The sequence below is a fragment of the Tachysurus vachellii genome, chromosome 13, assembly GCF_030014155.1.
Source record: "Tachysurus vachellii isolate PV-2020 chromosome 13, HZAU_Pvac_v1, whole genome shotgun sequence".
In the NCBI taxonomy this organism is placed as follows: domain Eukaryota; kingdom Metazoa; phylum Chordata; class Actinopteri; order Siluriformes; family Bagridae; genus Tachysurus; species Tachysurus vachellii.
This window is the reverse complement of record NC_083472.1, coordinates 6,453,780-6,468,869: the sequence shown is the minus strand read 5'-3', so window position 1 is coordinate 6,468,869 and position 15,090 is coordinate 6,453,780. Positions and strand designations below refer to the sequence as shown.

The 15,090-nt window shown below is 36.9% G+C and overlaps 1 protein-coding gene across 2 annotated transcripts in view; it reads left to right on the top strand.

Moving 5' to 3' along the window:
* Positions 1-476: 476 nt before the first annotated feature.
* cald1b (caldesmon 1b) overlaps positions 477-15,090 on the top strand; it is a 28,959-nt gene continuing 14,345 nt past the window's right edge. For both annotated transcript variants that reach the window (XR_009649346.1, XM_060884550.1), the window contains exons 1-2: positions 477-630; positions 11,023-11,134. Coding sequence is in view for 1 of the 2 variants with exons in the window: in XM_060884550.1 (XP_060740533.1) it covers positions 11,061-11,134 (74 nt within the window). In the remaining variant the exon portion in view is untranslated. The remainder of the gene's footprint in view (positions 631-11,022; positions 11,135-15,090) is intronic.

Genomic DNA, 15,090 nt, shown 5'->3' with positions numbered 1-15,090 from the left:
TGCCTTTCCCCATTATAAAGCTTTTATAAAGTGCGTTCATTTTCACGTCATATTTTTGAGATGAGATGCACTTAAACAGGACTTTTTCATCGAAATTCGACTTATTCCACAGATTTACATATGAACCAAAATGTTCCCTTATCCAGAGTGAGTTACAGTTTTTAATTTCAATTTATACAACTGAGCGTTAAGAGCCTACTGTAGCTCAGGGGCCCAGCAGTGGCAGCTTGGTGGACCTGGGATTCGAACTCATGACCTTCCGATCAGTAGTCCAACACCTTTATCATTAGGGAACCACATCCAAAATGCGGTTTATATATATATAAATATATATATATATATATATATTTTTTCTTTTTAGATGGTCTGATCTGGTCTTGCAGGTTGCTTGGCAGAGTCACAGGCTTTTACAGTTTAGAATTAAGAAGAAAGCTGAGAAGAGGAGTCGCGGGAGGAGGAGAAAGAGGAGGAGAGGTTGCTAATAGTGACGAATAGCGGTATGCAGGACAGATAGCGGGAAGGTGGGGCTTCACCAGTGCGCTTTATTTAGCGGGATTTGGGGAAAATGCGCGGATGATCGCGTTCCTTATTAGCGCGCGGCTCTGCGTTCATCAGACTACACTTTCTCAGGTAAGAGTCTCTCTCTCACAAGGGTTTATCTGCACACTAAACATCCCCACTGATCAATTAGCTCAATAATAACACTCAGCTCTTAACTTTCATTTAACTTTATTTGGATAATTAGATTTTTTTTCTTTTTAATATGCATAACACATAAAAAAAAAAAAAAAAAAAACACTGCTAATGCCTAATATGATATACTATGATAAAATATGAGAACAAAGACCTCTTCAATATCTAAAATAAATGATATATTTGCTGTACATATTTCTGACATAATATCTCCTAGGAGAACATCTGTTAGAAACATCTGCTTGACCTATTGTATAAAGTTATACTGCAAACAAGAAACTTGTACATTTCAATTATCCATAATGTTTTGCATGTTCTGTTGATTAACTGCTAATTTGCTCATATCTTATGAGGCAGTTTCTTCTTTTCTTCATTTTCAATAAATTTGGTGTATTTACATAGTAAATAGTAAAATAGTTTGGTGTATTTAAATAGTAGAGAATACTACTCTAATATTTCCTGCAGAAAGGTTTCAGATGCAGTGTCTGTAGGAACAGTGAGCAGCAGATACACTGAGGTCAGATGTAGCGTTGAGGTTGGTTCGGAGGCAGGAAGTTATAAGGTTGACACTGACAGCTATAACACAGAGAGACAGTGTTGGGAAGTGCTGGGTGCAGTGTGTGGGATCAGTGACTGAAGCTGTGCACTCTTACATATGACCATAAGGTGTCTGAAACCTAGTGCATTTAGTGTAGAATTAAAAAAAACAACTGTATCTGGACTTTAATAACTAATGTACCTTGGAACATAAATGGACTTGTACAGTAGGTTTTAACTGGCAGTGTGAATAAATAAAGTTAAGCTGTAGCACACAATTTACTCTTCAGTTTAATAAAATAGGGATGTGAATTTGTTGTAGTTGCAGTGAGAGTATTTGAGACTAACTGATAGACAAATTGGTCTTGCTCAAATAGTATTGGACCAAATGGATTGAACATATTTGCCATCTTTATCACCATCACCTTCATGTAATGTTATGAATGGTTGATTAATATTAAAAAATGTTCTTAAATTGTTGAACTACCTTTTGAAATGACATTTTAACTTTACATACACATTTTACATGTTCCGTAAAGCCGCTTTGAGACAATGTCCATTGTTAAAAGTGCTGTACAAATAAAATTGAATTGAATTGAATTGAATTGAACTGCTGGAAATTAATATTTAAAACATCCATACTGTCATTTTTGACATTTTCTGCAGACTTTGGCACATGCAGACTTATTTTATACAATACATATACAGCACAAAGCTGCATTTACAGGACTACATACACTATAGAGTTGTGTATTAGCGTAAAAATCACAGCTACAATTTTATAGTTCTACTGCTGTTTTAACACTTTTAGAAATATACACTGTAAACACATTAAAGAATTAAAAATCCTAACAAAATTCTCAAATTTTTTTTAGTTTAGATACTATTTGATTTTTGGATGTTTTTGAGCAGCTAGCACTTCAACTTTGCTAGCTAAGTAGTAAAAGAGTGTTATTTAGCTAATTATATTAACACCACTGAGTTGTTAGTTGTTATGGTTTCAGAGCAGATATAAATAATATTCTAGCTTATTATCAGGCAGTTTTCAAGTCAATGCTTATAATTATTTATAATTTATATATTTTAGACGTTGCCAGCAGCCGATTATTTATTTAAGCTAGTAAAGAGATAGGTTGTGAAAAAAATGACAGCTCAGGAAAGTCAGCAGAGTTTAGAAATATACATATAGTATAAAATATCAAAATCTGACCATATAAAGGTGTTTCTCAGGATACCGGACATACATCAGGTTATAACTATACAGTAAGATGTAGTGATCTGCCTGGAGTGAATTAAATATTTTTATGTAGAAATGACATTGATCCGTTGCACTGGGTGATTATACTGTTTGCTTGTGCCAAGCAAGGACCAAGTTAATGAATAATCTTCCATAATTAATTTAATTTGAGATGTTTAAAGTGCAGGACCTCTGCATAGTGCAGCCTAATTAGAGAAGATAAAGAGCTGCCACTTTTAACGTTCCTCAATTATGAGCTCAAAACAACTGATGCGCTGAAACCATCTTCTTTTTGGGTTGTTTTATCAAGAAAACTGCAGATGTTCTTTGATTAATAAAAAATCCTCTTTGAGGTTTAGTCCTTGAACTGTTCCATGCTAGCATGCTGTTTATCATACACTAAGCAGGCGTCTTACAGTGGAAAACCTTTGGAGCTGGAGTACTGTCATGCCAAGTCAGGTCCTTTTCCTTAGATGGTATAAGCCACAAGACTGGAGGACTTCTGCAGCAGAGTGCATGAGCATGTGTCTGGCCCTGATCGATGCTTTGTCTCCCAGGATACAGGGAATGTGTTTCATTGCAATTAGACTCTCTTATAAAAGGATCCTGGTGCTTTTGGGGAAAATCTGTAAACTCTCTGTGTAAATGATCCTATATGAGACAATTACTGGCACACTGAACACTGACAGACTTTCCTGGGTCTTCCCAATTAGGAATCATGATGTCCTTCAAAAAGAAAAAGAAACATTTCACAAAGCTAACACACTATAACATTGACTTCAGGAACTCTGTAATTTAACGTAGGGCTCATGGAGAAAATGTGGATTTGATGTACAACCTTGATCTATTTATGAGGCAGAAGCAAGTTTTCTATCTATGCCAGATTGTTTACGGTCATATTAGACAGCATCAAAATCAAAAGCATGAACATATGATATAGTGGTTCTACAAAAACACACTGAGATGTAAATAGATTCATGACAAAACATTTAGGATAATTTGCATGATATTGAATCATTGAGGGAGCATGTACAAGTTTCTGAGAGCAAAGTGTTGAATATTCCGAAGGAGTAAATTTTCATGTAGTAACTTAAACATGGTCACACTGGCATTCTAAATTCCAGATTAGAGGACACAATTTAGACTTATCAGAAACAGTTGTCCATATATGACCATCCATCCAATTTCTGTAGCAATTATCATACACAGGGTCACAGGGAACCTGGAGTCTATCTCAGGGGACACGGGGCACAAGGTGGTGGACACCCTGGACGGGGTGCCAACATATCACAGGGAAGAATCACACCCACTCACAAACCCATTCACACACTACAGACAATTTAGAGATGACAGCAAGCCTACAATGCATGTCTTTGGATTGGAGAGAAAACTGGAGTAAGGAAGAGGAAACCCCTAAAGCACTGGGAGAACATGAGGTGGGAGTCAAACCCCAACACAATTAAGCCATGTACTTGTATTAGTCTGATGATGATACCAGCATGTTGGTACTTAGCTCCACTTGACCTATATAATTGTTACTAGTTTAGCTAAAGTTGTTTTCTAAAATGTTCAGCTGTTAGTGTCATTTGCAAGTGTTTGTGAAGCGTGCTGCAATTAAAATGTGTCAAACGATAGAAATGCCAGTGTGTGATTTTAAACAGTTTTTGATTTCTGCCCTCTGAGAAACATGAGAAGCCTTAGGCAGTGGCAATAAATCGAAGCAAGTCTGGGAAATATTCACCATGTCACTACAGCGTGTGCCATTTCTGATGAAATATTACAGACTGGTAATGTTTTGTCCTGGGAATATTTTGCGCTGTAGGCTTTGAGTGCCAGAGAGCCACCGTTGGGCTTAACAGTGATCTACACAGCTATATATTTAATTTCCACACTACATCAATCCTCTTCATTTGTACTGAGGTGGAATTTTATGAAAATTTAACTTCTGTGGGATAAAATAAAATGGGTTTAATAATCAGAGTTAACTAGTGAAAGATATCCAGCGTCTTCGTTTAGCTCTTTAGAACCAAAGTTTATCCTTTACACCAGACATGAGGTGGGAATACAGCACAATGTGGATGGAACGACTGTCTATCACAAGGCACATGAGAGATTTAGTTCTAATAATGCACTAGGCTGTACAGTATTTAATGTAGTGACATTGCTGGTGTCCCCTTGCAGGCACTCTGTTGTTTAAAGCCACCATCACCACTGAGATTTTATTATCTCATTAACTGGCCGTTAGCCAAGTATCTAAATATTGAATGAACAGATACAAATATAGATATGAAAAAAAGGCTCACTATTCTGTCCTTTTGCTGTTTGTTTTAGTGTCAAGATTGCTGATGAGACAAAAATCGTAGATCAAGATCCTCAAAAAAGTGGAAACAGGAAAGCGTTCCTTCTTGAGTAGCTGCCTGGTTAGAAAATTGCAGCTACTTGCTTCAATTAAGACAAATACTTTTGTTAGAAATGAAAGGCACGTTCAAACAATACTGATCAGAATTATTATACAACATTCCCTTTTAACAACAACCCTGATGCCCCTCACTGCTAGTATTTCTATCTCTAGGATTTACCCCAGGGAATTTTTTTTAACATTAGTTTAAGTTCATACGCAGTTTAAGCTTGAATCAGAATGCAGGTAATGATACTTATACTTTGGAAAGCTAAATAGATCCATATATGTTGTGTTATACTCCAACTAACCATGGATAAATGTCTTTGGCAAATAAATGTATGTGTAATGATTGTTGAAAAGCAGGAACGGTAAACAGAAATGTGCATGAAACCTAATGCACATACAGTACACATGGGTATATTTGTTTGTATAAGATGGAGCTTCTTTATTCGAAGACATGCAAGTCATCTAGTTCATGGTCCAGTTACACATTAAATAGTGAAGCTTCTGTACAGAACCCCAGTACATATTGGTAAATTAGGTACAGACCCTTCTGCAACGGATAAGGCGCTTAAAAACGTATTGTGTGCAATGCTGTCTATTCTATCTGTTCTTTATTCTCATATAATTACTAAATGTATTATCCAGCTACTTCATATCAAAATGATCTTTAGAAGCAGATAGCAGCTTGCTTGTATTTATCATGACTATTAAGATAAACTGACTGCGTCTGTACTATCGCCTCGCTAATATTGACAAGTGTAAACCAAACTCTTGTGCAAACACATTGTAACCCAGCTCCCGTTGTTGTGACCTTATATGGAGGAGGAAAGCTATCTTTCAAGATATTCCTTAGCAAATATCAAGCATTAACCACTTTATCAAATATCTGATTAAATGCTTTAGTTATGATCACATACACTACTTAAATTATGACAGGTCCCATAGATCACTCTGATTACATGCTGGATCTTTAGGACTGTGTAACTATTTCGAGAGAAGATGCACTTTAAGAGCAGTGTACAGTATCACAGCACATCAGTGTTTTTTACCATGTTTGGTTATGCTTGTACACACTGGAGAGCAACAGACCAAACTAAACCCCTCCTGACTTACTCCACTTTACTGCATGTCATGGAGCACGAGCACTGTCATATTCTAGACCCGTGACTGTTGATTCTATATTTTTTTTGATGCGGAAGTCTAGGAGTGGACATCAGAAGACAGAGGAAGATGGTTTTCAGATGCTCCAATACTTATTGTTCCAAGTATACTTAAGAGGTCGAAGACGAAATAACAGGTGTTAAATGGAGTTGATGCTAATTTCAGATAAACGGCCTGTGATGGACTGGGATAAGCTGCGGACCTTCTCTGAGCCTGACCAGAATAAATCTGTCATGAATCAATTACTCAGTTGCTCTCAATGTGCATCTTAGACCCTTTAGATAGACTCTTTATAGAATCATTTAATAATGAACAGCCTGCTCACAATATCATTTCATGTGGGGGAAAAAACGACTGACTTTGTTGATCTTCAGTGATAAATCAGTGCTTAATTGAACTGGTTTTGAGAGATGGACCATCGTCTGAGCATGCAGCAGCTTTAATTTTCACTCTCATGTGGTGTTAACAGATCCTCTGTAGTCACCTGATGGGAAACCTATCTAACCTTCAACCTGCTCAGTCTTCTTACCGCAGAAGTACATGTGTAGTCTAACATTTGCTTCATTTTGCTGTTTAACAGTTTATAGGAATGAGAAGAATCTTCTCTCATGAAAGAAACCTGTGGGCTTTTCACTTAAAAAATGTAATCACAAGCACTAAATCTGTCAGCACACGACTGCATTTCGATTAGCCGTGAATTTAGAAGCAGAGTGTATTCTTCCCGGTGCACATGCTTCCACGGTTTGTTCACCAGGATACACTCCCTGACCTCAGTAGGACATTCCTGACTCTTGGAAGATGATGACTTCTGGGCTATCCCTCCAGTTATGATTTCTGAAATGATTTTATATAAACCTAGCCATGCCTCCCAGGTATTTGTTTAAGCCTGAGGCGGTTCATTTACACTGGAGTAGGACATTGAAGGAATGGAATTTTGACTCAAACTTTTTTGGAATTTCAAGACCACAAGAGAGAGGAGTCTGGCGAGGGCAATCTGGCCGGCAACTGTAATCAGTGGCAGATGTGTAAATTACAGTATGTCTTCAGCTTGTGTCATGTGGAAATGATTTATGGGTCTGATTCCACCTTGTGGTTCAAAGACAGAGAGCCTGGGAAATCTATAACAAACCCAGAACAGCTCTTCTTTTTTGTAGCGAAATAAAGAAGGCTATATGACTACGGTGGAAAAACTCAAATATAGGGTGCTAATTTGCAAATGCAGTCTGATAAATGGCAAACTTTAAGTGGCTCTGATGCAAGTATTAAGTCATAATTAATCCAAAATAAAAATTTGCTTATTTAAGACTGGAGAAGCCCTGCGATGGGTTGGCACTCCGTCCGGGGTGTATCCTGCCTTGATGCCCGATGACGCCTGAGATAGGCACAGGCTCCTCGTGACCCGAGGTAGTTCGGATAAGCGGTAGAAGATGAATGGATGAATGAATGAATGAAGACTGGAGAAGTTGAAATATAACAGTGATTTTGTTTGAAGTGGAAACAGGCTTACACAAATTTCACTGGTCTTGGGTTGTATGGATTTAGACACATAATTGTTATAATCAATCTATATTCTGGACCTTTATTTACAAATGACCAAATCCTCCAAAGAGGGCACGGTGGCTTAGTGGTTAGCAAGTTCGCCTCACACCTCCAGGGTCGGGGTTCGATTCCCACCTCCACCTTGTGTGTGTGTGGAGTTTGCATGTTCTCCTTGTGCCTCCGGGATTTCCTCCGGGTAGTTCGGATAAGCAGTAGAAAATGAATGAAATCCTCCAAAGATTCTGTGAGTAATGATTTTTGCATGTATTATCAAGCAAGTTTTCACAAATTAGGGAGGACCTTAATCTTTCCTCGCCCAATCATTAAACTCTGTGAGAGCTACACTGTATATTTCTGTGTATTCTACTATTTTAAAGATGCATAAAATTTCATTTTCTGTCTGTGAACACACATCCTACACACATCCTACTCTCTCTTTCCCTGCTGAATAGCTTTTAAAAGAACGGTTCATCAGGTCAGAAAGGCAGAACAGCTCGACGTGTGCACACATTTACTCTTTGGAGCAGAGCTGCAAAGTCAAAGCTGTTTTCTGGAAATCAAACAGCTCCAATGTGGGAAACTGAGCGAAGTGTCCGTCAAGTCCACTTATATCTCCAGCAGACTACACATGTCACCTCAGGCTGAATCGTTCCTTCATAATGGAGGATGAAGGTGGACTGTTAGAACATTCCAGAAAGTTCTCCAGTCGGCTGCAGTTAGATGTTTTAGATAGAGTTATGGTGAAAAATATGTTAATGTGTTAATAGCGTTTCTATTCAATACTTCTATACTATTATATTTAGTGTTCTTTTCCAACATTTACAAATATATTATCGAAAATTTTAATAACCAATATGTTAACAGTGAGTATCATGCAGTATAAGTATCACAAAGGAACGCCAAGCTGCCACAGTTGGGTCCTTGAGCAATGCCTTTAACTTTCAGTTTGTCAGTCTAAATGAGCTAAATGTAAGTCACACTGGATAAAGGCATCTGTCAAATGCCCTAAATGTTTACTGACACCTGGTGCAACAATAATAATCTAATAACTATAGATGATAGAATGTATAAATGAGTTAATAGAGGCTTTTGGGATAGATTTATTTTTATATCACATAGCACATGAGCTGTATGACTACATGATATTGATATTGTAATATAATAACATCATTACATAGTAATGATTGTCAGTGTTAAGAATTGTCAGGTGTCAGTGTTTTTATAATGTTTTTATTAATGACTAAATGTGTAAAACTGTATAAAGACTGTATAATCACTATATAAAAAAAAGTATAATGGACTGCACATGTTTTTGTATTTTTGCTTTGCTTTTGTTAACAAAACTTCAGAATCTATTGAATGATACGTAGTTTTATACTTTCAGCTTGTCTTGTCACTGGTTTGTCTCCTGATTGTGTTTACCTGTTCTGTGTTAATCCTCGTTTAATTTGTCTGTGTACTCTGTTGTTTCAGTGTATTTTTGTTTTGTATTGTTAAGTTTGAGCCTCAGACACCTGGCCATAGATTAGATAGATATCTGATCTCCTAACGACATGACACGCTTCTGTTATGCCACTCAGTTGCCTATGCCAATGTGATGTATTTGTGTTATGATGCAATATTTTTCACCATTACTAAAACCCCTTCCCCAGTCCTAGAGATGAGTGTTAGCGAGTGTAGTTTAAAAAATGTTCCTTATCTAAAATCACTGTTTCAATGTGTTTGAGTTGTAATGAAGTGGAATTCAGGAGCAAGAAAGGAGTCTTAGAGTAATAAAACAGTCAGTATGTAATTGACATCAATTTCCAACAGTGGATTTCAAATGAATCTAGTTTTGGTCTTGAATTAATCAGTAAAAGCAGTTGAGATGATCTCAAAGTCTCTTAAACTGGTTTTCATCAATTTTCCTCTCCCCAAGCTCCTGATACGAAGGTACCAGATATAAACTGTACTTGTTTGCCTTGTTTAGGTTCATTAAGAAAAAGATTGCAAAACTCTGGCTCGTCTTGTTTTCCGGAGAACCCCAGGTTTGGGAAACTCAAACTCAAGAAAAAAAATTAGTTCCTTAACCTCAAGACTGAATCGGGGCTCTCTGGATCTATTAGTGTATGCATCATGAGCATCTTCACAGATCCACCTTCAACAAGCTGGCATATGTGAAGAAAATAACTTTACTGTGCTGTAACCTATATGTGACAAATAAAGTCTTCTTCTTCTTCTTCTTCTTCTTCTTCTTCTTCTTCTTCTTCTTCTTCTTCTTCTTAGTAGACTTATTTTGCAGTTTGATTATGATTCCATCTATACATAAAGTCCTTAATGTTCGGGTCACAGAAACCACAAAACGTACAATTCCATTAGCATATATCTGGTTTTGGTTTAGCGTACTTTCGGTTGAATTATCATTCATTATTTTAAGGAATGAAAGCAAAAATTACTCTATTGTTTAACTAAAGTGTCCATGCAGCTGAATTGTTCATTAGCCAGAATGTCTGGAAGTGGCATGTTTTCGATGGGATCTCTTATTTCTTCTTTGGCTGACCCAGAAAGAAGTCAAATATTGTATTTCCCGCGTCATGTGTTTTGCATTCTGCCATTTCTGCTAGGCCGTGCTGTCCTAAAGATCTTACTTATCCTCCGAGCAACCTTAAAATTGACATTAAAGCTGATCCCAGCTTGCAGGAAACAACATTCGCTCATTTGATAGCTGTCCTGAGAGACCTTCACACTGTACTGGTCAGGTTTTCACAACATTTCAGCTCGTGAATTGGGAAAAACGGTTACCTAGTGCAGAGAATATTCCATCTGAGAAAACAGGTGCGGCGATAGACGGTGATGAAGTGTGTAGCAAGATTATGAAGGAACATGGAGAGAATGTTTTATAGTTCTTGCATCATTACACTGTATCTGAGATTCATAAAGAACGGTTTTAAATGCTTCTGGTGGCTTAAAAGCTAATATTGTACACAATGAACTGTCTGTCATCTTTAAAGCTCTAGTACTACAGATTGTAGAGCTTGATATATCAAAACCCCCGAGCACACACAGCTTTCTGTTTTAATGTGGTAAAGTACATTGTTTTTTATTGTATTTTTACAATATTATTATTATTAGTAGTATTAGTAATGGTGGTGTAGTAGAAGTAGAAGTAGAATACTTTTATTCCCTTTTAGCGCTTTACTATAAAAAACTCTATTGCATTATTACATTTACATCTTGATTCTGTTATTGTTGTTGTCATTGTTATTTACCAAGAAAGGTAGAAGACACAGAGGAAGAAAGAAAGGTAGAGCGAAAGATGACTGGATGTGTAGGGCAATGCATCTTATCAGTATTTCTGCTATTTGTCAAAGAGGAAAAATGTGAACAGGGATGGGATTGTGTTGGACAGGGAGGACATAATGCGATTTTCATGTACATTAATAACCCCTGTGTTGTCTATTGTGTCTCTCAGTGACAGGAGACACGAGAGGATTTTCCACACCAGACATCATGGATGAGGACTTTGAACGCCGTAGGGAGCTTCGGAGACAAAAGCGAGAAGAGATGCAAAAAGAAGCAGAAATGTAAAACACACAAACATACACACACTCACACACACACACACACACACACACACACACACACACAAACACACAGGCTCATTCTTTCACATTCATATGTAAGGAATAAAGCACTTTGGGCCAATTAGTAGTGGGTGGTATGATGCAAGAAGGAGCATGGTGGCTTAGTGGTGTGTATGCTTGCCTCTGGGGTTGGGGATTTGATTCCCACCTCCATCCTGTGTGAGGAGAGTTTCTGTGCTTCAGTGGTTTCTTCCAGGTACACCAGTTTCCTCACCAGTCAAAGACATGAATTGTGGATTTCTGAATTGTTTCTCTTAATTGTCCCTAGTGGATGAGTGTGTGATTTTGCCCTGTGATGGGTTGGGACCTGGGTGTTCCCCGCTTTGTGCCCCTAGACTCCTGGGTCACTTTGGTCTCTTTGGCTGTTTTGTAATTACACTTGGAACACAAAAGCACAGCCTCTTATCACTTATAATATAGCAGCTATTAGTTCCCTCACTTAAACACAGCTTGTCGTATTTCAGAGAAACCGTAAATCTATCCATCCTGGAGACTTTCTATTGTTGGAAAATGTAAAGATACAAAATTCTGACACTGAAACCTCCATCCATAAAGGCTAAATGAATGTTTCCTCACAGAAATCTTCACTATAACAACAAATAATTCTGCTATACAGTTGCTGTATCATCATATCATCAGGGGTCAAAGCATCTAATTCTCCACTCTGAAATTTCACTCTATCGGTTAAAAAAGTAGATGTCAATACTTCTTTTGTACCAATTTATACTTTTAGGTTGTTTTGCTTGTTAAATATTTTAAATAATGTTTTTAATATGATCAATATTAAGATTCAGAAATTTTTCATCATATTATGAAGGTTTTCCGAACTTGTGTTAGCACAATATCTGATTATAATTTATTGTGTATCAATACAATAGGTGACATAATATAGCAATATGATATTTTCATTATATTCCACACCCATATGTATTTTAATGTATTTTTTACTCTCTCTCTCTCTCTCTCTCTCTCTCTCTCTCTCTCTCTCTCTCTCTCTCTCTCTCTCTCTCTCTCTCTCTCTCTCTGTTTGACTTTAAAGCCAAGTTGGAAAGGCCCCGAGTTTCCCAATCTAAACAGCAGTCTCTCAGCTTGCTTCTCTATTCCTTATAAAGCTTGTAGCATCTGTAAATCTTCCTCTGTTGCTCTGTTGGAGTATTTACAGTCCAGTAGCTATGATATTTAACTGTAAGCAAAAAAAAAACAGTATGATCTACAAACACAGCATCGGTTCTAGGGGAGGTATTTGTGACATTAGACAGTGAGACAAATATGTATATTTTCTCTGGTCTTATTTAAATCAGATCAGAGCCAAACCTGTCAGTGATCATTTGCGCTCATTCCATTTCATTGAAAAATTATAGATGGCAAATTACTTGACCATTTATCAGCCGATGCTTGCATGTTTGTTATAATCTAATTAGGACAAACCCTGAACAGCCCACAAGCTGTTAATTTTTGTATTTATTTTCTAGCATGTTTACTCTGTAAATCGATTTTGCTTAACTTCTGATTTTTTTTATTTTGCCTTATAAGGTCTGGCAGGCAGTTGTGTACGGTTGAGGATGACAGACATTCTCATGCAGCATGTCAATGTGTTTCATGTCTGGAGGCCGAAAAACTAACGTCTGCATATAAGGGTGCATATGTTTATATAATCATTTGGAGGCTTGGGAAAACCCTTTACATCCTAATATTCTTACATTTTCTACTATATATAAACTTGAAAACTTACATGAACTAGAATGTATTTCTCCCCTGCATGTATTTCAAAGGTTAAATGAAAATGTTACAATAGAAATGAATTTACATATTGATTATCCGCATCATTTGCATCAATCATCGCATGAATTCACTGAATTCTATTCTGGTGGCTACATTTCTTTTCTTTTACATATTTTTGTTAGTTCATGTATGCATATTGAAACTGTGTGCACTGTCACTCTTCTTGGTTTTGATGATGATGATGATGATGATGACTGCACAGTAGCACGATGGACATTTTGACAGCCAGCATCAATTAATCTCAATTCAATTTAAATGTATTTGTATAGCGTTTTTAACAATGGACATTGTCTCAAAGCAGATTTACAGAACATAAGAAACATAATACAAAAAAAATGAAGATTAATATAATACAAAAATAATACAACATTTATTGACTTAGTTTTTATGTGTGATCGATTTTATCCTATAATCAAACTTTTAATATAAGAATAAATCTCTAATGATGAGAGAGGTATTTTCTAGGATGACTCTGCCCCATCCAGTGGGCTCACTAAAAGTTTTCATGAAATTAGTGGACATTAGTACTGTAGACACTTGAAACATTTTAAATTTGCAGTGTTTTATTAGTATTTCTGTTTTTATTTAGCTTACTAGGGGCAATATTTTCACAGAAAAGTTAAAAAACGTCTTACTAAAAGATTTATTTTGTTAACTTGCTAAGCTAGGACCTCATGCTCTCACCATTAAGGCCCAAATTCAGTTTCTACTACAGGGAACCAAACCAGTCATTTCATCCCCTGTCCCAGATCTGCTTAAAAACAGGAGGAGTGTCAATAAGGGAATCTGGTGTAAGAATTGTGCAAATCAAATATGTAAATCATCAATCCACTGTAGCAAACATTAACAAGAGCAAGTGAAAAAAAGTAGTAAGCAATCAACTGCAGTACTCAGTGATTCTGAAGTGTTTGTCACAGATCCGTATTTGTTCCGAGGTCAATACATGGTTCCAATCTTCCCTCCTGGTTGTATGTCAAGCAGTGTGCTACAAGAACTGTTTTATTATGCAACTACCTTTGGAAGAAAGCAAACATCAAAGCTAATTATAACTAGAGACTAGAGAATATACTTTATTCAAAGCAAATAAAGAATGTCAGCGATATGCGGATAGCTGACACGTAGTCTGAAATAATATAGCAACACATGATATTAGTTACATGTGGAACATTGGCCAGGTTAACAAATTATGAGTTATATTTCATAGAACACATCCAAGTCTTTTTTTCTGCCATATAATGCACCATTGTGAAAGAAAACTATGATTGTTCTAATGTAGTGTGACGATCTGTATGCTATGAGTGTTTAAACAGGAGGTCAGGACTTTTACTGAAACGTTCTCACACTCCACTGATGCTGATAAACAGTGGAAAGAAAGAAAGAAAGAAAGAAAGAAAGAAAGAAAGAAAGAAAGAAAGAAAGAAAGAAAGAATTGATCATTTTTGATAATTGATTGTAGCTAAATAAAAAATGAAATCCTGAAAGTTTCTTTTGGGCTGCAGTCCAACAACCAGATCAAGAAATCATGAGTAAGTTAATGAGAAGAAAATCTCTTGATAAATAAAAATTAAAGAAACTCCACATTCATGCAAGTTCTTGAGAGTTCAAGCTTTAATAAGATTCACTCAGATGCTTCTTCTCTCAGCCCATCTGATTTGTGTTACTGTGCATATTTGATGGTTATATATCATGCATGGACAGGATGATACCTTGCGAATCATTCTTTTGAAAAAATGCAGATGTGCACATCCATGTGACTGTCTCTTTAAATGACCTTTCCAGTTTGGAAATCCCTGACCTAAGGAATGGGATCGGAAAGAATATACAGACTTGTTGTCTCTGTTTTGGATCTTTTCACCATCCGCAACATCTGTAAATCATCGGCAAGAGGGAAGTCGAGAGGAGAAGGAGGAAATAATCCCCATCCTCTATCAATGGGCCATTTCAAACATGCTCTGTCTGTTAAACACTGGCATGCTGTGGCAAACTGAGGCCAGACCCCATTGCTTAAATTGTGGAAGTCAGATTAAATGGCTTGTTCTCTGATCTGCACTGGTGCAATGAGTTTGAGGAACAGAAACAGCCCAAGGCAGGGCAGGGCAGTGCAGAACAAGGCT